Genomic DNA, 22542 nt, shown 5'->3' with positions numbered 1-22542 from the left:
GGACTCTAAGAGAATAGCGTACTGTGGCTTAAGCTGCCAGACTGTGGATTGTGTTATGGCAGTTCTAGCTTCTCTCTGAGCCTGGGAAATGGGGTTCTGTTGTAATGAATTTCTAAAAATGGGAGCCATACCTATAATCCTAGCTACTTGGGGTGGTGATCAGGAGGATTGTGGTTTGAGGCTAGCCTGCTCAGAGTTAGCAAGACCCTCTTCTCAGGACCTGCCTGTGACTCCGGCCCTGCTGAAGTATGTGCAGGAGAACCTTGATCAGAGGCTGGCCCCAGGCAAAAACTTGACACCCTGTTTAAAAAAAGTGATGATAGCAAAAAAGTCTGGTGGTATGGCTCAAGTGATAGAGCACCTGCCTAGCAAGCATGAGGCCTTAAGTTCAAACCTCATTACTACAAGGAACACAAAGCCTAAAAATGTGGAATTAAGTTTGGAGTTGAGTCGGAGGTGTGAGGCGAGTGCTAGAACAAGCCCGTGATGTGGGAAGGTGGTTGGAGGGAGCACGCTGAAGAAAGGGAGGTCCACCAAGGAAGTTTGCACTGCCCCATTGGTGTTGTCAGAAGTACCATGTTAGCTGGGGATTGTCTCTGTGACAAAGGAAGGTTTGCTTTATTTTGGCTTGCTGTGTCAGAGGTTGGAATCCATGGTCAGCTGGGCTCCACTGCTTTTAGGCTGTGGCGAGGCAGAGCATCACGGAAAAGGAAATCTGCTCACCTAAGAGCAGCCAGGAAGTTGACAGGAAGAGGCCAGAGGAAGGACATGCCCGCAAAGCCACACCCATGGTGACCCACTTCCTCCAACCTGGCCTCGCCTCCTAATGGCCCATTCCGCTCTGAACTTGTCCACAGACTGAGCCTTTGACACAGGGCCTCGAATGCAACCCTATTTGAAAAAGGGCCTTTGTGGAGGTGAGGGCATCGTGGTTGTTCCCAGCTTCTGCTATGTTGCAGCTGTCCCATGAGGACAGGGGGCGACCAAGGAGAGGACTGGAGGCCCAGGGCCAGAGAGGCAGGCAGACTTTCCCTGGTGCGTTGGAGGAGAATGGCCCTGTCACACCATGCTTTGGCTCTATGGCCTCCAGAACAAAGGAAGAGTAAATTCTTCACAGGTTAGATTCTTCAAGTTTGTGGAGAACTGCTCTGTGGGTAGGTGGGGGACAAGCCACAGCAGAACTGCACTGTGGGTAGATTGGAGAACATGGCAGAACTGCATTGTGGGTAGGGAGGGGCCCACGGCAGAACTGCACTGTGGGTAGATTGGAGAACATGGCAGAACTGCACTGTGGGTAGATTGGAGAACATGGCAGAACTGCACTGTGGGTAGATTGGAGAACATGGCAGAACTGCATTGTGGGTAGGGAGGGGCCCACGGCAGAACTGCACTGTGGGTAGATGGGAGAACATGGCAGAACTGCACTGTGGGTAGATTGGAGAACATGGCAGAACTGCATTGTGGGTAGGGAGGGGCCCACGGTGAGTACCTTTGCTGCTCTGATGTCTGCATCCTAGCTGGCTAGGCGGCTGCGGGGCTGCGAGTCTGGGCCATCGCATGGGCCAACCCTCTCTGAGAGGCAGTGCTCCTGAATCAATATGTGGAACCCAAGTGGCTTGAGACCCAGAGTCTCATTCTCAGAGGCTCTGGGCCAAGCAGGGAGTCTGACTGGGTCCCTTTCCTCTGCTGTCACTGTGCTCTACTGATGTGGTGCCTCCTGGTGCACACAGTGCTTGCAAGTGCACCAAGGGAGCCTTCTTAGTATCCCAGGAGACCCGGGAGCCGCCGTCCCCAGGGTTTGAGCAAGATCACTCCCTGTAAGACAGAAAATGTCTGAAATGACCCTACAAGCAGAATGAGATGGACAGTTGGCCGGTTCAGCCTCCGTGACACAGAAGGAAAAATTCCAGCAAGTTAGGAGCGTTCTTCGGCAGTCGCTTCGTCTGGAACTCCACGAAACCGTGTGCCTTCTGTTGAGATGTGTGTCCATCGGTGCGCGTGGAAGGAACCTCTAAGGCAGGGTGCCTCGAGGCCCGGACTCCCCCTCCCACGGCCGGCCCCCGAGAGGTGGCCTTCTCTATGGTAGCACGTCCTCCCCCGAGCACCGTGGAAACATGGGGACGGGTGTGACGTGTGTGTGTGTGTGTGTGTGTGTGTGTGTGCGCGTGCGGGGGGAAGTATCTGCCATCCCGGCCCCCAGCCCTCCGGGGGCCGCCTGAGGAGTGACTAACCCTTTTCTTCTCTCCTTGAAGGAAGGAGCCTCCGCCGGAGCCGTCACCAAGGTCAGTCCCTCCAGCCTCCAGCCTCGCTCCTCCGTGTGTGCCCTGCGCCTCCGGGGCACACAGGCTGCCGTGTGCTCTGTCACCGCTTCTCTCTCAAAGCCTCTCCCTGGGCCTTCTGGGGTGGCTCCCACCCCACTCCCCCTGTGCACCCCAGCCCTAGGGGCCCGGGGGCAGGTGTTTCTGTTCAAGGGCTTCCGGTTCACATTTGGCCTGATTTGCAGTTAGTCTGAGTTGAGACCCCCCAACTGAACCCCGCCCCCCACCAAAAGGCCCTCAGCCCCGCTGGGGTGGGCAGAGGAAGGAGAGCCGGGCTTCCCACTGCACACTTGGCAGAGGCCCTCGCTCGGGACACGTGGGAGAGCACCAGCCTGTCCTGTCCTGTCCTCGGGAGGGGCCCGTGCCCCTCCCACCCAGCCCTCCGTGGGTGTCCAGACCTCGCAGGTCCCTTTGGCTAGCTTCCGACGGGACCCACGTGCTGCTCGTCTAGGCCACTGAGGTGGCACTCGCTGCCAGCTCTGCTTGGGTAGAGGGGGACAGGAGCCCTGTTTTCCTAGCATTGAAAAGAATGCCAGGACGGGGGTCACAAAGCCCCAGTCTAAAACTCCAGCCCACGGGGCATCTCTGCGGGGCTGCGAGCACCGTGTCCCCCTCCCCCACCCCGGGCCCGGCCCATCCACGCAGGGCGGCACGATGCCAGCCCCAGACCTCGGGTCTCAGGTGCACCTGCCTGGACCTTAGGGTGACCGGGCGGCAGGATGTGCGGGCCTGTGGGCTCCGGTGGGACGAGGTGGAATCTGGCCGACCCACCTTCTCTGCCGATTGGAGATGGATGTGACCCTTCTCCTCTGAACCCCAGGAAAGGAGGGTGAATAACAGGAGGTGTCCTGGTGGAAGAGGCCTCGCCTACTGAGCACAACCCGTGGGCAGTGGGCAGTGATCAGGCCACTAAGGGAGCTAGCTGGGGAGTGTGGTGGGCGGCTGGTGCAGCACTGGCTCCCGTCCCTGACAGTGGGGTAAGAAGAGCCCCGTCCGGCCCCAGACCAGGTGCAAGGAGAAAGGCCGTCCAGCTTCCTGGAGACCAGCCCACCCCACCCCTCAGTCCCTGGCTTGGCCTCCGCTGAGAGCTGGCGGGGGAGGGGAGCCCCGCCCCTTTGTCTGTGATTTGGGCTCGCTCCAGCTCTGCCTGAGGCGGACAGAGATGGATCCCAATAGTGATGGTCCTGGAGGCTTCTCCGCCCGTCTCTGCACCCCCCAGCCTGCCTGGCCCCGTGCCCTTGCTGGGAGCGACTGCCCGCGGGGCCTTTGCGCTTGCTGCCCTGGCTGCGGCCCTCCCTCCCTGTGCGGTTCTCGTCTCAGCCTCTCTCTCTCTCTTTCTCCCTCTCCTGCCCCCATCTGGAAAATCTTGCTGCCCCCAAGTGCTTTTAATCACTGTCACTGCCCTTCTGGGGCCCCTTTCTCGTCTGCTCTGTCTTTTGGGATGAGGTGCTGACCCTGAAAGCAGGACTCAAGGTGAGGACCACGGGAGCCCCCGGCTCTCCGGTATGTTCCGTGGCTCCCCCGCTCCACCCCTGCCACCCCTGTCTCCTCCCCACGTGTTGGTGGTCCCTGCCTGCCTGTGCCTCCCACACCCTTCCCTGAGGGTCACTGCCCGCCGGCCAGGCCCTCCCCCCGACACCCCCGCTTAGCGCTCAGCTGAGCAGGGCTTCCAGGGCCTCCACATGGACACTTGGCTCCGGGCTGGGAGGCGACTGGAGGCCCCTGTGCTGTGGAGCGAGGAGCAGGTTCTGTCTGTGAAGACTCCCCTCCCTGGGGGTCGACGCCCGTTGCCCGCAAGCAGAGGGTGGCGTCCCTACCCCCGCGGTGCAGCGTGAGCTCCTCCTCAGCACCCAGAGCGTAGGTGCTGTTCAGAGAGGGCTCTGCAGCCCGGGTAGCCGGGAGCACGTGGCTGCCCGCTGTCCCCAGGTTCCGTCAGTTGAGTGGGCACCGGTGCCCACATCTCTTCGGCCTCTGGATGGGTATCTCTGCCTCCCGCCTGGCAGGACATGGCTGGCCCGAGCCGGTCTGAGCAGGTAGACAGTGTGGCCCCGGGGCCTCTCCCTCAGTGTCTGTGTGCGTCCTTGGTGCCTGGCCCAGGAGGCAGACACACGGTGGTGGGCCCCAGCCGGCCGGGGCCCTCAGCTCCAGCAATGCTTGGGTGACGGGGGTGGCGTTGTTCAGAGCGTCCCTGTGGGGCTTTGGGATGGAGGTCTGGGGGGGGGGTAGGGGAGGGGGCCAGGCCTGTGCTACTCTGATGTGTCTCTCGTGACCTGCCCTCCTGCTCCCGTGCCTTTCCTCACCCTCCCGCTCCGTGCCCGGGGCCCTCTGAGCCCTGGCTTTGCCTCTCCGCTGGGTGGGTCTCCTCTCTTTCACAGGTCGTGGCCTTCTGTATATTTTGGTGCTTTCCTGCCTGGCTGGCCTGGGCTCGGGGCCCATCCCGGGCCTGCCTGCAGCTCCTGCCTGGGCCTAGAGCTCAGCGGGAACTGACCACATCACGTTAGCCCAAGCAGCAGCGTGTTCAAGGAGGGCCGCTGGCTGCAGCCCATCCTGCTCAGCCCTGGTCAAGCCCTGCTACCCCTCACAGGGGCCACTAGCTACCGTGACACTCAGTGCAACAGACAATTAGAGGTTCAGCCCTGGTCTCAGGGGCCTTGTGTGGCTGGGGGCAGACATATCCTCTCTGCCGAGCTGGGCCTGGCCCCTGGGGCCCCCTCCTTCCCGAGGGATGGGAAGGGGCTCTGGAGCACGTTCCTGGAGGTGTGGCCTGCGGACCACCGAAGGGGAGAAGGGAGGTGCTGCCGTCCCTAGCCAGGTCCAGAAGGCCAGGAGCTTTGCTGATGGCGCCATCGTGTAGTGAACTGGTCACACACAAGTGCAGTTTCAGCTCCACATCTCTAGGCAACCTAAGGCTGCTTGTCTTTAGCGAGCCAAACCTAGCAGGGGATGTGCGCTATAGCCCAATGCAGGCTCAGGGGTGTGGGCTGTAGCTCACTGCATGCTCGGGGGTGTGGGCTGTAGCTTGCAGGCTCAGGGGTGTGGGCTGTAGCCTGTAGGCTCAGGGGTGTGGGCTGTAGCTTGCAGGCTCAGGGGTGTGGTCTGTAGCCTGCAGGCTCGGGGGTGTGGGCTGTAGTTCACTGCAGACTCTGAGGTGAGGGCTGTAGCTTGCAAGCTCGGGGGTGTGGGCTATAGCTCACTGCAGGCTCAGGGGTGTGAGCTATAGCCCAATGCAGGCTCAGGGGTGTGGGCTGTAGTTCACTGCAGGCTCGGGGGTGTGGGCTGTAGTTCACTGCAGGCTCGGGGGTGTGGGCTGTAGTTCACTGCAGGCTCGGGGGTGTGGGCTGTAGCTTGCAGGCTCGGGGGTGTGGGCTGTAGCTTGCAGGCTCGGGGGTGTGGGCTGTAGTTCACTGCAGACTCGAGGGTGTGGGCTGTAGCTTGCAGGCTCGGGGGTGTGGGCTGTAGTTCACTGCAGACTCGAGGGTGTGGGCTGTAGCTTGCAGGCTCGGGGGTGTGGGCTGTAGTTCACTGCAGGCTCGGGGGTGTGGGCTGTAGTTCACTGCAGGCTCGGGGGTGTGGGCTGTAGCTTGCAGACTCTGAGGTGAGGGCTATAGCTTGCAGACTCAGGGGTGTGGGCTGTAGCTTTCAGGCTCAGGGGTGTGGGCTGTAGCCTGCAGGCTCAGGGGTGTGGGCTGTAGTTCATTGCAGACTCCGAGGTGAGGGCTGTAGCTTGCAGGCTCAGGGGTGTGGGCTGTAGCTTGCAGGCTCGGGGGTGTGGGCTTTAGTTCATTGAAGGCTCGGGGGTGTGGGCTGTAGTTCACTGCAGGCTCGGGGGTGTGGGCTGTAGCTTGCAGGCTGAGGGGTGTGGGCTGTAGTTCACTGCAGGCTCGGGGGTGTGGGCTGTAGTTCACTGCAGGCTCGGGGGTGTGGGCTGTAGCTCACTGCAGGCTCGGGGGTGTGAGCTGTAGCTTGCAGGCTCGGGGGTGTGGGCTTTAGTTCATTGAAGGCTCGGGGGTGTGGGCTGTAGTTCACTGCAGGCTCGGGGGTGTGGGCTGTAGCTTGCAGGCTGAGGGGTGTGGGCTGTAGTTCACTGCAGGCTCGGGGGTGTGGGCTGTAGCTTGCAGGCTCGGGGGTGTGGGCTGTAGCTCACTGTAGACTCAAGGGTGTGGGCTGTAGCTTGCAGGCTCAGGGGTGTGGGCTGTAGTTCATTGCAGACTCCGAGGTGAGGGCTGTAGCTTGCAGACTCAAGGATGTGGGCTGTAGCTTGCAGGCTCAGGGCGTCCTTGGGAAGAGGCCAAGGCTGCTGCCCAAGGCCCAGACGGAGAGATGCGTGTGGGCAGCATGTAATGGGGACTTCCGGTTGACATTAAATGATGTGGGAGGAAAGCAGACGCAAACCCCTTCTTCCCTGGCCCGCTTATTTCTGATCTGAAACCGTCGCCACACACGTCAGTTCCTTGGAGGAACTGAGAGGGACCAGCTGCGGGGGGCCAGGGAGGAGCCTGAAGGAAAGGGAAGGATTCTTCTTAACCATGTTCACCCCTTCAAGTGCGGATGCAAATCTGAGGTGTCCGGGGGGCTCTGGAGAAGGCAGCAGGGGTGTTGGCAAGGCCCCTCCTAGGGTTCCCCTCACCACAGCGATCTGACACGGGCAAAGTCCTTGAACCCAGGCGCCCCTTCTCCCGAGCTCCCCACCGCTGCCTCCTGGGCGCGCCGAGGCCATTTGGACTGGGCCACCACAGGCTGGCATGGCGAAACCTCGCTGACTGACTGGTAAAGCTAAGCGGCACCTTTCCCCCGTAACACACGCATGCTTCAGAGTGGTCACTTCCAAGATCGTGTCTATCACAGCTAGCCTTTTGCTTTAAAGTCTTACCTCATGTATTTTTTTTTTGTTGTTGTTGGCATGAGTACAACAAAAAAAATGCAGTAATAATAATACATCTTTTAAGACATGAACCCACACTCTGGCTTTGGAAGGAAAAGGTATTTTTGGAGGAAACCACGGGGATTCTTTCTCTCCAAAAATAGGGGACTGCTTTCTTTTCCAGGCTGCTGAAGATTTTCGCACAGCCCTCAGTGCCCTTGCTCAGATGCGAGCGCTGCAGCTGGCTCCGCGAGCCAGGACCACCTAGGGTCTGCCGTGCCTCAGTGTCCCCGCTCTCTGGTCGGTCCTGTTGCCCCCCCGCCCCCACCCCCGGGACTAACTGTGCTCTCCTCATTTCCAGTAAAGGCAGACCGTGCCGAGGGTGCCTGTGTGGATGCTGCCCTGGACACTCTAGGTACCACGCAATGCTCGCACGGACTGACCGCGCTGCACGCTCTCGCCCTCCCCGCTTACGAGAGGTCGGGATGAGCCACGGCAGCACCCTACCCAGCTCTGACTCCCCTGATGCCCAGAGCACAGGGCAGAGCCGGGCGCCTGGCCTCCCTCCTCCACACCAAGCCCTGCCCTGCCGAGGCCGGGGTCACTGATGCGGAAACAACGGTGCCCATCAGAGAGAGGTTTTTCCCCCTGGGCTGGTCAGACTGGCACTTGTACTGGGCACCGAGGACCGGTCCTGAGCTGGCTCCCTCACCGTGGAGGCTGTGTCCTGTGTTCTGGGCTCTTCACCCCTCCCTCCACAAGCCTGAAGCCATGGCTACCACTTGGTGACTTGCAGGCTTGGATTAGGGCAGACCAGAAACAGGACGGTGGAAAAGCTCCCCATCCCCTGCACCTTGACCACACCTTTCCCGCCCCTGCCCCCTGTCTGCTGTCCATGCGTGAGGGCATCCGTTCTCCTGCTTGCTCTGGGGCCTCTGCCTCCTGTTTCCCTGCCCCGCCCACCCCTCCCTGGCAGTGCAGCCTAGCCCCACGCGGGCCGCTGCCGTCCTGCAAGAGCCCCCCATTGTGTGCATGCGGCCGGTCAGCACGAGCAGCATGCTTGTGCATCTGCACCCGTGCATGTTCCGGGTCCTTCTCCACCTGGGAGAGGGGCTTGCAGGATCCCCCCTCCCCCGCCTGGGGCCTCCTGGCTCTCTGTGTCCTGGAGTGAGCACCTGCAGGAGGCTCTTGAAGCCTCCCGCGGGCGCCGCGGCCTGCTTGAGCTCTGGCTGAAGCTGTCTGCTTGCCCAGAGCATCTGTGTCCAGCTGGGCCCTCGGGAGAGAGGACCGGCGTTAGACCGCTTGTGACCGGAAGCGTCTGGAAGTGTAGGGCTCTGCTGTGGGCACTCGTGGCAAGTCTCCTCGCTCTCCTGGGCATCCCCCGTCCCCAGATGGGCTGGGCAGTTGTCTGGATGCCGGCTCCCCGCACTGCTGAGCTGGGCCCCTGTGTGCTGGGGCGGGGGCCATCTCACTGCCGGGCCCTGTTGGGATTCGCCCTGGGGAGGCCGCCGCGGGGAGAGGAGAGGGCTCCTTTGCCCTCCCGGCAGGTCCCGAGCGACCCCTGGCCCGCATGCGCCTGGTGCACCGGTCAGGGCTGGCCACCGGCTCTCGAGGGGGCGTGCGGGAGGCTCCCGGGAGTCCCTCTTGGAGTTTTCTTTGTTCGCGGGAGGCTTGAGAGGCGAGGGAAGGGAGCCCCCCCAAACCCCTTGCTGCCGTGTAGGCTCCAGTGGTGGAGGAGGCGGACGGGCTGCCTCTGTATCCTCCCTCCTCCGGCAGGGCCTGGGGGGGAGCGGTGTTGAGAGCTGGAGACACAGAGCTGACACTGAGATGGGGTGACTGCGGGGGCGAGGCCTCGCGCAGAGCCGGGGTCCTTGGAGGGGCCTCCGGCCTGGCGCTGAGTGACTGGGAGGAAATCGCCACCAGCAGGGAGAAGTGGTTGGCCCTGGGACGGCTCCCCGGAAGGGTCCTGCAGACTCCCCCAGCCCCTCTCCAGGCGGCCCCTGACCCCACGCTGCCGACTGCCACCCCAGCTCACCTGGGGTGGTGGGAGATGCGTTTCCCGGTTGCCAACTGTCGGGAAACCAGAGGAGCGGCGGCGACGCCCCGGCTGTGGGCTGAGACGCAGCTCTCCCGCACTGCTCGGCACCGGCTTAGCCGAGACCGGGCGCCAGGGGGCTGCTCGGCCCCCTTCCCTCTGTGTGCAAGTTGGAGGGCAAGAGCAGAAGATGGCCTTGAGGGATTCCGGAAAACATCCTCCCAGCGCCAGGGCCTCCCCCGGAGGACAGGGACCTCCTTTACTGCGTTTGCGCGGCCGGCCTCTGTAATAGAGAAGGCATCCAAAAGAGTAGCAAGGAACATTCTAGAAGCCAGAGTGTCCCTGAGCTGGACAAGTCTAAGTGCTACCACAGTCCTCAGCTATTTGCAGGTGGTGCCAACATTTAGCTCTCCCTGCACCAGCTGGGGTTCTCCATGAGGCCAGAGCAGAGGCCACAGGGGCTCTGAGTGGCTCTGGCTCCCATGTGGCTGGGTTGGCCACTAGGGGACACGGAGCTGCACAGGTGGGGCTGGGGGGTACAGAGGTACAGAGGTGGGGGGCACAGAGCTGCAGAGGTGGGGGGCACAGAGCTGCAGAGGTGGGGGACACAGAGCTGCAGAGGTGGGGGCCTGGGGGCACAGAGCTGCAGAGGTGGGGCCGGGGGGCACGGAGCTGCAGTGGTGGGGGCCGGGGGGCACAGAGCTGCAGAGGTGGGGGACACAGAGCTGCAGAGGTAGGGGACCGGGGGGGCACAGAGGTGCAGGTTTCGGGCTGGAGGTCCCAAGCCAGCAGGGCCCCGGTCCTGATGTTCCCAGGACCCCTTGCAGTCAGCAGGCTCTTCCCGAGTGGCCGTGTGGCCGGCCGCTGGCCCCCGTTTCTGCCCCTTCCTTGATGAGCAGACACAGACGATCTCGAGTGGCCAGCTGCCCAGAGCAGGGTGGGAGGGCCCCGGCCAGGTCCGCGGTGTCCAGGCTGTGCAGGGCCTCGTGGCTGACTCTCCGCGGTGGTGGTCACCTCTGCACTCTGTTGTGTGTGTCTGCTGTGGATCCTTGGTGGGGCCACTGCAGGGGGGCATGGGGGTGGGGTCTGAGCATAGTAAGTGTCACTATGTGTTGGGGCGTCTGAGAGCCCCGCTGAGACCCCCCACCCCGACTCCTCGGCCCTTGGCTGTCATGGGCCCTGCCTGAAGGCTGTCCTGGGAAGGCTGGCCGGCCCACGTGGAGTCACAGTGATAGCGGGGGCCCCGGCGGGAGGAGCAAGCGGCCAGCCTGGACCTGGAGGCCACTGCAGGTGGGCAACCCGGGCCAGGCTGTCATGGGTGCCAAGGATGGGGGTGAGAGAGACGCAGGGTCTTTGGAAGCTTAGAAACTGTAGCCTGACTGAAAACAACTCTGTGGGGAGGCTGAACAGGCGTGCAGACCCACGATCTTAGCCACACAGGAGGCCATAGGTAGGAGGACTCCGAGTTCAAGGCCTACCCTCGTCAAAGAGTCAAGACCCTACCTGAGAAATAACTAAAGCAAAAAAAAAAAAAAAAAAAAAAAAAAGACTGGGAGCAGGACTCAAGGGATAACCTGCTTAGCAAGCACAAGGCCTTGAGTTCAAACCCCAGTACCGCCATAAATACATACACACATACACATTTTCCTGAGGCTGGCCACTGTCCTGTCGCTGTGGCTGGTGCCTTCCCCCTGAGGTCAGGGCTTGGGCCAGCGGGCCTGTGGGTGTCGCACCTGGCCATGGAGAGGCCTTGTCCCTGCCGCTACTCCACAAGGAGACGTGCTCCCTTGAGTCCAGGCGCGGTCGACCACTGACCCTGGGCACATGCTGGCCCCCAGTGGCCCCCAGTGGAGGCCAGGAGGCGCCTGGGCTTCTGTGGACAAGCATCGGGCTCGTGGTGGCCTCCCCTGACCATGAGTCAGAGGGAGAGGCTGGGGGCAGTGGGAAGGGCCGGCAAGGAAAGCTACTGGCCAGGCCAGTGCAGACAGGAACCCCTGGGAAGAGCCCGGTTCCGGGCACTTGGAGATGCGTCTGCGTGTCACCTGCTGACCGGCCTTGGTGTCCCACCGCCCTGCCCTTCGCCCTCCGCGGCCCAGCCCTCGCGGGGTTGGTCATTCTTCAGGCCTGCGTTTCCCTCTTGTCCTCTGGGAGGACACTGGCTGTGCGAAGCTGCGGCCATGGGCTTTCCAGAGTGACTTCTCTTGCTGTCTCTCTGTCTGTGTGTGTGTGTGTCTGTCTGTCTGCCCGCCCGTCGGTTCTCCTGGGAGCAGTCAGAAGGTCAGTTTGAAAGATCGTGTCTTCTCCAGCCCTCGAGGCGTGGCCGCCAAGGGGAAGGGGTCCCCCCAGGCCCAGGCGGTGCGGCGGTCCCCCAGCGCTGACCAGAGCCTCGACGACAGCCCAAGCAAGGTGCCCAAGAGCTGGAGCTTTGGTGACCGCAGCCGGGCTCGCCAGGCCTTCCGCATTAAGGGCGCAGCGTCCCGCCAGAACTCAGAAGGTGGGTCTGGCGTGGCCCCGCCTTCCCCTCGGTGGGAAGGGGGCTGCCCAGAGAGGGAGGTAGCCCCCAAACACAGAGCAAGGTGGGAGCCGCTCGGGGCTGTTCCTTTTGCTTCGAGGAAAACGTTGCGTCAGGTGAACCATTTTAACGCACACCATTGAGTGGTGTCTCACATCCACACTGCTTGCCGCCGCCACTGCAGTCCAGGTGTAGAGCACTGTCACAATCGGGAGGGAAGCCGGAGCCTGCCACTCACCACCGGCTCCCCTCCCCAGCCCTGGCCCCCGGGGCCTGCTCCCAGACTCCAGCTCCTCTTCTGTGCGTGTCGTGTGCATGGTTCTGCACGGCGTGGATGCACCGTGCCTGGCCTCTCGCCCAGCACGGTGTTGGGTCCTCTGTGCTGCACGTGTCTGGGTTTCTTCCTTTGTGGCTGAGCTGCCTTCTGCACGTGGATGGAACCCGCGACCATCCACTCACCCACTTGAACCCCCACTTCAGTGACTCCCCGTAGGCCACAGCCGAGAGGGTCAACCCCAGGGGGCCTGTAGGAAGGGGACGGTCCAGGCTGGCAGACGCTCTGACGGGCTGCGTTCCTTCCACCCAGAAGCGAGTCTCCCGGGCGAGGACATTGTGGAAGACAACAAGAGCTGTAACTGCGAGTTCGTGACCGAGGATCTGACCCCTGGCCTCAAAGTCAGCATCCGCGCTGTGTGGTGAGGGACCCTGGGGCCTCCCGCCCTGTGCCTACTGCTGCGGGGGCTCCTAGGCCAGCCAGGGCAGCCAGTGGCCTGGGTCACCTGGAGAGGAAAGGCCACGGGGGGCCTGGGACACTGGCCCGAGGGAGCTTCACGGTCACCCCTTTTCACCCCGTCTCCTGACGCTTGTGTCTGCACCGACAGGGGCCTGCTGAGCCCTGGGCCCCTGGGGCTCAGGGATCGTGGGGGCTTTGGGCAAGGTCTGGGGTGGACAAGGGTCAGCCTGAGGCCAGGACTGAATGACCAGTGTGGGGGGGCAGGCGTGGCTTAGATGCCAGGGCCAGCCACTCCGCAGGGCTACGTCCTCGACGACTGTGGGCTTGGAGATGTTGGGGCGACCGGCAGATGGATGTGGGGCTGGCCTGGAGGACGGCATCTGCGCAGAGCTCACGGCTCCCCTGCCTTGCAGTGTCATGAGGTTCTTGGTGTCCAAGCGCAAGTTCAAGGAGAGCCTCCGGCCATATGACGTGATGGACGTCATCGAGCAGTACTCGGCTGGACACCTGGACATGCTGTCCCGCATCAAGAGCCTGCAGTCCAGGCAAGCGCCCCACCTGTCCAGGCTGGCAAGGGCAGGACCCTGCGGCCGAGCCCAGGCCTGGGCTGGGGGACCCCAGGGCTGGGGCGGGGCGCGTGCAGGGCAGGGGCCGTGCCCAGCCCCGGGGGCCTTCGCCCACCACGTCAGCTTCTTGTTGCTTTCTGCCGAGTCTTCACGCAGTTTGTCTGTTCTTCCCTTCTCACCCCACTCACCTGTACTGTGCTGTGCAACTGTGTGTGCACATGTCCACTGTGTGTACAACTGTGTGCACATGCCCACTGCGTGTACAACTGTGTGCACATGCCCACTGCGTGTACAACTGTGTGTACACATGCCCACTGTGTGTACAGCTGTGTGCGCACGTGCCCACTGTGTGTACAGCTGTGTGTGCACGTGCCCACTGCGTATATGTGTACTCACGAGTGTGGATGTACACATACACATGGGAGCATGCACACACGTGTGTGTGTTCGTGCATGTGTGTGGCGCATGCGTGTGTGACGTGTGTGTGAGTTGTGCACGCACGCACATACGCATGGGTGTATGACTGGGAGAGGGAGCATTTCATGAATCTATAGGCCCTGCGGGCAGGGACCACTGTCCTCCTGCAACTCCGGCTGCCCACCACTCCCGTAGCGATGGGTCCCACTGGCTGGGCAGCAGAGCCAGGTGTGTGTGTGCAGCGTGCGGCCAGGCACCTGCTGGCTCATCTGGGTGTGGGAACTTGAGACCCGACTTTCCCTACGAATCACACGTGCACACGGTTTGTGGACACAGTGAGAGCCTGTGTGCACCCACGTAGAGGACCTGGGAACCCCCCAGGCTCACAGGGCTCCACGCCGAGCCACAGACAACGTGCAACAGGTACACATGCCACGGTACCGGCCAGGGGCTCTGCGTCTGTCAGGCCCTTCTGAGGTGCACCACGGACTTCAGCCAACAGGGGGTCCTGCAGGGCTGTGGTGCTTTTTCAGGCCTGAAGGTGGCACTTAGGTCTGTCACCTCTGAGGGTGGGGAGGGGGGCAGCCTGGGGTCTGTCACCTCTGAGGGTGGGGTGGGGGGCAGCCTGGGGTCTGTCACCTCTGAGGGTGGGGAGGGGGGCAGCCTGAGGTCTGTCACCTCTGAGGGTGGGTATGGTGGACAGCCTGGGGTCTGTCACCTCTGAGGGTGGACAGGTACACAGCCTGGGGTCTGTCACCTCTGAGGGTGGGGAGGGGGGCAGCCTGGGGTCTGTCACCTCTGAGGGTGGACAGGTAGACAGCCTGGGGTCTGTCACCTCTGAGGGTGGGGAGGGGGGCAGCCTGGGGTCTGTCACCTCTGAGGGTGGGTATGGTGGACAGCCTGGGGTCTGTCACCTCTGAGGGTGGGTATGGTGGGCAGCCTGGGGTCTGTCACCTCTGAGGGTGGGTATGGTGGACAGCCTGGGGTCTGTCACCTCTGAGGGTGGGTATGGTGGACAGCCTGGGGTCTGTCACCTCTGAGGGTGGGCAGGTAGACAGCCTGGGGCCTGTCGTCATGGAGGGTGGACAGATGGTTAGGCTTGGTTCTATCATCACTGAGGCCCAGCAGGGCCGGCCTGGGGCCTGCAGACGGCAGTCATGAGGAGCGACCCTTTGCACTGTGCCCACCCACTTGCCACAGGTGCCAAGGAATAAATAGTCTTAGGCCTTCAGCTGCTCCTACAGGCGGGACCCTATCACGGCCCCAGCAGGCTCAGGCTAGGGCCCCTCGGGGACCCCCAAGCAGCAGCAGGACTTGTGCGGTGAGTGGGACTCCCTAGCCCCTGGCCTGCGCTGTGTCTCTACGGCTCTCTACAGCCGTGTCTGCTGGGCAGCATTTCCAGCCCACATCTCCCCTTTCCCTTCCCTACTGTCTGGAAAGCAGACAAAACTCACTGGCCAGAGGAGGGCTGGGTTGCCTCTGGCACCTGACGCTGAGCTCCTGTTGCCTGTGGCCAGCCCCCTCTTGGGGACATTGTTCCTGGAGGCCAGCCTGTCCTATGCACCTCTGCTCCGGTGACGGGGCACTGGAGGCTCAGCAGCGAGACCTGCCCCCTCCCCCGCCACGGCCCAGCTCCTGCATGGGGTGCTGTGCTGGGAAGCCGGGTGACCCACGCCAAGGTGGGCGTGGCAGGTGTTGAGTGGCCCGTGTCTCAGAAGAACCACTGCTGCCTTGTCCCGGGCTCTGTGCGTTTCCCGCAGCTCCTCCGCGAGGTGCTTGACGATGCATTGTGCTGCTGTCTCTTTTCTTGTTTACACTGCCAGGATAGATATGATTGTGGGCCCCCCACCCCCTTCAACTCCCCGGCACAAGAAGTACCCCACCAAAGGACCCACGGCCCCTCCGAGAGAGTCGCCCCAGTACTCTCCTAGGTTAGGACGCCGCACCTCTTTCCCGGCCTGTCTTTGTGAACGGCCAGCCCTTTCGCTCCAGACCACATGACGGCAGCACCTCGCACTCCTCTCCACGGAACAGGGGGCGTGTCTCCCTTCCTAAAAATGCGTGTAAGGAAGAAGGTCAGCCCTCCTCAGACCAGGGCGGGCAGGGCCAGGGCCTCCTCAGCAGCCGGGGCCCCGGGGGCTCCCGTTAGCAAGGCCTGCTCTGGATGGAAGCGGAGAGCATCGATGGCCAGGAAGTGGTTTCCTCCCCTGCTCAGGCCACGGCCTTCGTGACTGCCTGGGCACAGGCTCAGGCCGTGCGTGCATGTGCCTTGCCCTGAGCTCAGGGCTGCCCGGATCCCAGCCGGTGGCTCCCCTCCGGCTTGAGGTGCGATCGCAGCAGTACCCGCCTCCTCAGCTGCTGCCTAGTGAACAGGAGGCCCTAGGGCAAGGCTGGGCGTGTGGGCACGGTGCCACTGCACGCCCTCGGTGGCATTACCCACGACCATGGCAGTGGCCCTCCCGGCCGACGGGGAGGTGGAGCTCGGGACAGTCCGCTGGCAAAAGCAGGCCCTTGCGTAGTTAGTTCAGATGCCAAGGCCTTCTGGTTTTCCTGGGACCACAGAGACTGTAGCTTGCTCCCTCCAGCCAGCGTGACTGGCGGGGGTAGGTGCAGGGCAGATAGGCAGTGCTGCCCCGTCACTGGCTTAGGGGCAGAGCGGCCCTGGGCGGCCCAGGTGATCTGTACAGACGGAGCCCAGACCAGCGGCAGGTGCCACCTCTGCCCACTGCCTTGGGCTCTGAGGAGGCTGAGGGTTGATTCCCGAGTTAGCTCTGCCCTGGAGAGGACCCTGGCGAGGGTGGGGTGGGGTTGTGCTTGTGCTTCCTGCCCGCGAGGGTCTCCAGCTCACCACCGATGGCTCCCCGCACCCTGAGGCAGGAGCCCGTCTCGGCGGGGAGCTGTGGGCGTGGCGTTCCGGTGTCTGGGCCGTGGCTGGGAGTTCCCCCAGCCTTCGCTCATGCAGGTTCACGTCAGGAAGAGCCCAGAAGGACAGGCTGAGCATTTTCCACCAGAGGGACCGCAGCCCGAATCTGATTCCCATGCGGAAGCCAGGAGGAGGCCGCGTGGGGGCCTCCGGGGACCATCGCCCGGTCACCCCAGCAGCAGGCGACTCTAGGCTGAGCCTGACCCAAGGCTCCCATTGAGGCTTACCAGACCGGTGGCCCGTCATGTGGCAGGGTGAAGGGGCTGTGCACCTGCCTGGACCGTGTGGACACTGGAGCTCTAGGACCCCGTCCCTTGCCATGGCCGCCGGCATCCGCTTGGAGCTAGAGGGCCCCTCCCGCCAGCCCCTGCCCTCTGCACGCGTCCAGCATGCGGCTAGTGGAGCATGAGCAGGCTGCACCCAGCCAACGCCAGTCGCGCCCCTCTCCTGAGTCCCGCTGCCCAGCACCCCACGAGATGGGCGGGGCAGCCCTGTGGTGGGGCCCGTGGGACCACAGGCCCGGCCGGGGGTGTGCGCTTCAGCCACGCCCTGTGGGGGCCCCGTATTTCCTGCTGGCTTTCCTGAAGCTGTAGTCCCCAGCCCACCCTGCATGGCCTGCATGGCCTGCATGGTCTGCATGGCCTTTCCTCTCCACAGATCTGCTGAGGATCTATTAGTGCCACGTCAGACGAACCAAGCTCCACACCCCCAACCGGGGCAAAGCAGCCCCCTTCCTTCCTGTCAATAGTGACCTTTGGCCTCGACAGAGATCAGCTCAGCTGAATTCTGCCCCCTGCACACACAGTCCCCACGGCACGGACACGTGCGCAGGTCACACGACGCACAAGCACACCACATGCACATAGCACACACTCAACCTCTGGTTGGCGGCAGCCCCTCCCCTCCCCTCCCCTCCCCTCCCCTCTCCTCTCCTGTGGTTGTGTGTGGCAGTTTCTTGTGTGGCCCGTGTTCCCTTCCTTGTCCTGGAGCATGGAGCAACAGCTCTCACGCCTCCCCGCTTCTGTTGTCCTTGCTGGAGACATTGACGTCGTCTGTGTCCTACCTGTTGGTGTGGAGGCCTCCCTGGCGCATTACGTAGGAGTAAAGCTCAAGAGAGTGGGAGGGGAGGGGGGACGCTGGCTTTGTGCTTGGAGCCCCAGCCATCACGGGCCCTGGGAGCTTGGTTGGCTGTAGGACCTGGAAGCCCAAGCCAGGGAGGAGAGGGGAGATGTGGGTGGCAATGGGGCCGGAGAGAGGTGACGGGTGTGCAGGCCAAGGGCCGGGCTGGGGCTGGGGCTGGGGCTGGGGCTGGGCCAGGCAGAAGCACCATCACTTTACTCCTCAGTAATGTGCCAGGCCCCATGGGAATGGAAGGAGTGGGGACCAGACCAGAGTGGAAGGAGGCAGCCTGAGACCACGAGGCACCGGTGTCCATCTGTCCTGGCGCCTGCCGCCCCCCGGGTCGGCTCTGAGAGGGTGTGGAGCCCAGATCTGGGGGGCTGTGGGCTGGCCCAGGAGGAGGGGGCAGGGGCCCAGCCTCACGATTCCAAACTCACCCTTGGGGGCCGGGTCTCTGTTCCCGGCAGAGTGGACCAGATTGTGGGGCGGGGCCCGGCGATAACAGACAAGGACCGGACCAAGGGCCCAGCGGAGCCGGACCTGCCTGAGGACCCCAGCATGATGGGACGGCTTGGGAAGGTGGAGAAGCAGGTGGGAGAGGCCGTGGAGGGAGCAGCCGCGTCGCGGGCTGCCTCTGACACCGCCGCTCTCGGGGCGAGGTGTCTCCTTCTGATGGCCGTCGCGAGGCAGGGGGTGTCCCGGGTGCCCTTCCGGTCCCGGGAGGAGGTGCCCCAGGCCCGCTGCTCCCCACATCCCGGCGGGTGGGTCTGGGCATGACTCGCATCGAGGTCACTTAGGAAGGTCACCTGCTGTGGGGTTTGCCAGAAGCTCTACCGGCTGTCCCCGCCTCTGCCCCCCTTACCCCTGCCACTCACCCCCCACGCCTCAGAAACCACCCCACATGGCCGCTATCTGGGGATCTGTTCTGGAGCTGGCCTGTCCCCAGGCCGCAGGTGTGGGGTGAGAAACAGAGCTGCCTGGCACCCGGGACGGGGGTCGCGCGACCCCAGCCCCGGAGAACCCCGCATCTCCCTCCACCTCTGAGGCGGGGTGCGCGGGGGTCCCCTGCCCCAGAAGCCCGCGGCAGCAGCCCCTCTTGCAGGTCCTGTCCATGGAGAAGAAGCTGGACTTCCTGGTGAGCATCTACACTCAGCGCATGGGCATCCCCGCAGCCGAGACCGAGGCCTACTTCGGGGCCAAGGAGCCCGAGCCCGCCCCGCCCTACCACAGCCCCGAGGACAGCCGCGAGCACCCGGACAAGCACGGCTGCATCATCAAGATCGTCCGCTCCACCAGCTCCACCGGCCAGAGGAACTACGCCGCGCCCCCCGCGCCCCCCGCCCAGGGCCCGCCGTCCACGTCGTGGCAGCCGCAGGGCCACCAGCGCCACGGCACCTCCCCGGTGGGGGACCGCGGCTCCCTGGTGCGCATCCCGCCCCCTCCCGCCCACGAGCGGTCCCTGTCTGCTTACAGCGGGGGCAACCGGGCCAGCACCGAGTTCCTGAGGCTGGAGGACGCCCCCGCCGGTCGGCCCCACGAGGCCCTGCGGGACAGTGACACGTCCATCTCCATCCCGTCCGTGGACCACGAGGAACTGGAGCGCTCCTTCAGCGGCTTCAGCATCTCCCAGTCCAGGGAGAACCTGGACGCCCTCGGCAGCTGCTACGCGGCCGTGGCGCCGTGCGCCAAGGTCAGGCCCTACATCGCCGAGGGCGAGTCCGACACGGACTCTGACCTCTGCACGCCCTGCGGGCCCCCGCCACGCTCCGCCACCGGCGAGGGCCCCTTCGGCGACGTGGGCTGGGCCGGACCCAGGAAGTGAGGCCGCCGCCGTGGGCCACGGACACGCCTGCCGCCTCCGGCCCCCCTCCCGGCTCGGGGCTGGAACCCTCCGGGGCCTTCTCATCGAGTGACAGAAGGGCACGGCGGCGGAGACCCCCGTGGGGGCTGGCGCGCGTGGCCCTTGCTGGGGGGCGGGCAGGTTGGGCTCCTGGGCTCATGGGGTGACGCTTTACAGAAGATCCTTTCCAACCAGCGGCGGGCGGTAGCGCTGGGTCCTGGCGGCCTCTAGAGCCGCCTGAGGCAGGGCCAGCCCTTTCTAGTCCACTGGGGACAGGTGGCCCTGCACAGGTGGGGGGTGGAGCGTGGCCAGAGGGGCCCGGGCTGGGAGCAGGGCCTGGCGGGACGTCGCGCTGAGGGCAGGCTTGGCCCTTGTCCAGGGCCGGCCTTGGATCTGGACGGCTTTACGGCAGCTCAGGAGGCTGCGGGAAGCTGAGGTATTTGTTTACCCCTTGACTCCTGACCGCTCCCCCGCCCCCACGAGGCAGCGCCTGGCCGGTGCCGGCGCCCACACAGCTAGGGCTCCTAGAGGGCTTCCGGCCAGCACCCTCCCTGTCCTCCCCCTTCCATGGGCCTTGTGGCGGGCGCCACACCAAGTTCAGAGCCCCTGGAGCTGAGGAAGGCAGAGGCCGCAGGGCCCAAACTGGTTTTCCAGAGAGCCCCGTGGGCCCTCTTACCACAGGCTCTCCTGAAGGGGGTCCTTGGGGTCTCTGGCTGCCCTGGGGTGCGCGAGGGCCTGCAGTACCCCAGTTCAGGATGTCTGAGGTCAAGCAGCCTGTGTCTCCTCCTCTCCTGAGGGTGGGGTGCCTGCCTCTAGGCCATGGCTAGCAGCTGGTGGGCGGGCGGGCACTGTCCTTAGCCAGGGCCTCGCCTCACCCACGCTCCATGCCCCACAGACCCCAGCAGCAAGGTGGGGCTGCACGGTCACCAGCCAGGAACCCTCCTCCAGCAGCCATGCGCCCCCCACCCAACGCCACGGCCCAGCAGAGGGTCCTTCCCACGGGAGCCCCCTGTGCCTGGCCGAGGACCCACACACGGGGCCCGCAGCTGGGGCTCCTGGAGTTTGGAGAGTTGGAGGCGTCCTGCCTCCGGGGTGTCTGAGGTCCGCGGGGCAGCAAGGGTGGGAGAGCATGAGCCCAGCGCCAGGAAGCAGAGTGGAATCCCGGTCGGGCCCTTCAGTGCCCATCCCAGAGACTTCTTGTGTTTGTAGGCGACAGCACCATGGGGGGGGGGGCTCCCTGCAGCTGTGTTCTTGTGTTTGTAGGTGACAGCACCATGGTGGGGGGGGGGCTCCCTGCAGCTGTGGCCCCCTGCTGTGTGTGCCAGGGATGGGCTGGCCAAGTGTAGGCGTCCCCAGAATATGGCCATGGGAAGAGCCATGGAGCCACTTTCATGCCCTTGTTGGAGGCCCATTTTGAGCAGAACTACAGGTGGCCTAGAGCCTTGTGGTCAGGGAGACACACCCGTCCTGCCCACCGGGAAGCACGCCGGCTGGGCCTGGCCATTGGTGCTCAGGTATGGGAACTTGGGAGTTCTGCCTGCCATCTGCAGTGGGTTGGCACACCTGCCCCACACCCCCAGCGTGCATGGGCTCCTCCGGGGGCCCCTCTGTTAGGCCGCTAGCCAGGAGTCCTGTCTGTCCACACATAGCTCCGTGTGGGAATTTTCTGGCTCTGAGGGACCACGTTTGTGCTGGCGAAGTGTGGACGCTGCTGGGAATGTAGGTAGATGAGGGGCCCCCAGCCCTTCTGGCTGGCGTCTGCGGTCCCTCCGCCCTCTGATGGGAGGGGGGCACGAGTGGGGGACGAGTGTGGCCTTTGGCATCACCAGCCCTGTCCACTCCTCCCAAGGCCTGGGATGCTCAGACCCCGGAGCTGCAGGAGGGGGCGCCTCTGCCCCGGGAACTCCTGTCCTGTGCCCTGCCTCAGACCTGCAGACCCCAGCCTTGTCCCGGGGAGAAGCGGGGTGACCTGGGCTGGGTTCTGCTGCTGAGGATGGCAGGCGAGGGCCCCTGAGCCCTGGCCACCAGGCGGCACGGCAGGGGACCTTGGGTTACAGCCAGAGGGAGCCCGCCAAGCCTCACCTGCCTCACGCCAAGAGTAAGCCTCGGCAAGGCCTGGAAGGCGAGGTACACCACCATGGGGTGGCATGGGACCCCGTTCTGGGAGATGATGGGGTGGAACCCCCTCTCCAGGTCAGTGCAGCGCCACTGCCCCTTGCCCCTGGGGCCCCACCATCAGAGGAGCCCAGCAGGGAGACCTTCCTAGGTGAGCGTAAGGACAAGCGTGAGTGTGAGGGCCAGCGACCACCCACGGGGAACGTCTCCGCACACTTGTGTTACAATACATGTCCCCACATGCCTGTTAGCACATTCCTGCACATGCATGGACACGCGCACGCCTACTGCCCACACGTGGCAGGCGCACGCTTTCATAGCCTCACACAAGTTCAGCCACACAATTCACATGGGTGCACACAAGCAGACACATGGAGGAATAGCATGCTTTCACACTACATGGCTCCCCCTGACACACACAAGGCCTCTGCATATACCAGCCCCCATACGCCCACACAGGCACAAACACACGCAGGCCACACGCAGCACTCCAACGTGCATTCTGATGTCAGACACAGTTTCCTGCAGGCACATACAGACACACGCGCGCGCACACACGGCAGGTGCATGCCTCCACCCAGGTGTGCTCACACGTGCATTACCCACATCCTCCACCGTGTACGTGCACGCGTGCAGCCCGCGCTGAGTACGCAAACGGTGCGCACACACGCAGGCTCCCCCGCCCATGGCTGCTCTTTTGCTCTGCGCTTTTCCTTTTGGGCTCCTCTCGACGGAGGCCTGGGGAGGGAGCCCCGAGAGGCCCGGGAGGCCCGAGAGGCTTTGTGTGGACGGGTCTAGCGGGGGGCCGGCTGTCCAGGCTCCTGGGCAACAGTGGGAGCGGGTCGGCCCGAGCTCCGCAGGGCCGCGCTGCCTGCCCCACCCTGCAGGTGTGTCCAGGGGACCGGCGAGTAACAGAGACGCTGAGGTGGGGCCGGCGGGGTCCCGGCGTCCACGGAGGGGCCAGGCATGCTTCCGTGCTAGGCCAGCGCTCCGTGCTGCTGGCTCCCAGTGCCGGCCCGTTCTTGTGGCCAGGCCCTGCCCCAAGCTGCCATTGCCTATTTGACACTGGCGTTTTCTATCCAAACATCTCCCTCTCTGTCCTC

At 63.9% G+C, this 22542-nt stretch overlaps 1 protein-coding gene across 6 annotated transcripts in view; it reads left to right on the top strand.

Annotated features, from left to right (window-relative positions):
* Kcnq2 (potassium voltage-gated channel subfamily Q member 2) overlaps window positions 1–19306 on the top strand; it is a 57176-nt gene extending 37870 nt beyond the window's left edge. For 2 of the 6 annotated variants that reach the window (XM_048349725.1, XM_048349723.1), the window contains 6 exons: window positions 2253–2282; window positions 11485–11708; window positions 12313–12421; window positions 12873–13004; window positions 17952–18075; window positions 18587–19306. In XM_048349725.1, the coding sequence (XP_048205682.1) occupies window positions 2253–2282; window positions 11485–11708; window positions 12313–12421; window positions 12873–13004; window positions 17952–18075; window positions 18587–19306 (1339 nt within the window). Of the gene's footprint in view, window positions 1–2252; window positions 2283–7540; window positions 7595–11484; window positions 11709–12312; window positions 12422–12872; window positions 13005–15265; window positions 15374–17951; window positions 18076–18586 lie in introns of all 6 variants that reach the window. The other 4 variants (XM_048349721.1, XM_048349722.1, XM_048349726.1 and 1 more) reach the window with 4 other exon arrangements.
* Window positions 19307–22542: the final 3236 nt, after the last annotated feature.

This window comes from Perognathus longimembris, chromosome 6 (assembly GCF_023159225.1).
Source record: "Perognathus longimembris pacificus isolate PPM17 chromosome 6, ASM2315922v1, whole genome shotgun sequence".
Taxonomy (NCBI): domain Eukaryota; kingdom Metazoa; phylum Chordata; class Mammalia; order Rodentia; family Heteromyidae; genus Perognathus; species Perognathus longimembris.
This window is presented reverse-complemented; position numbering and strand designations above follow the sequence as displayed.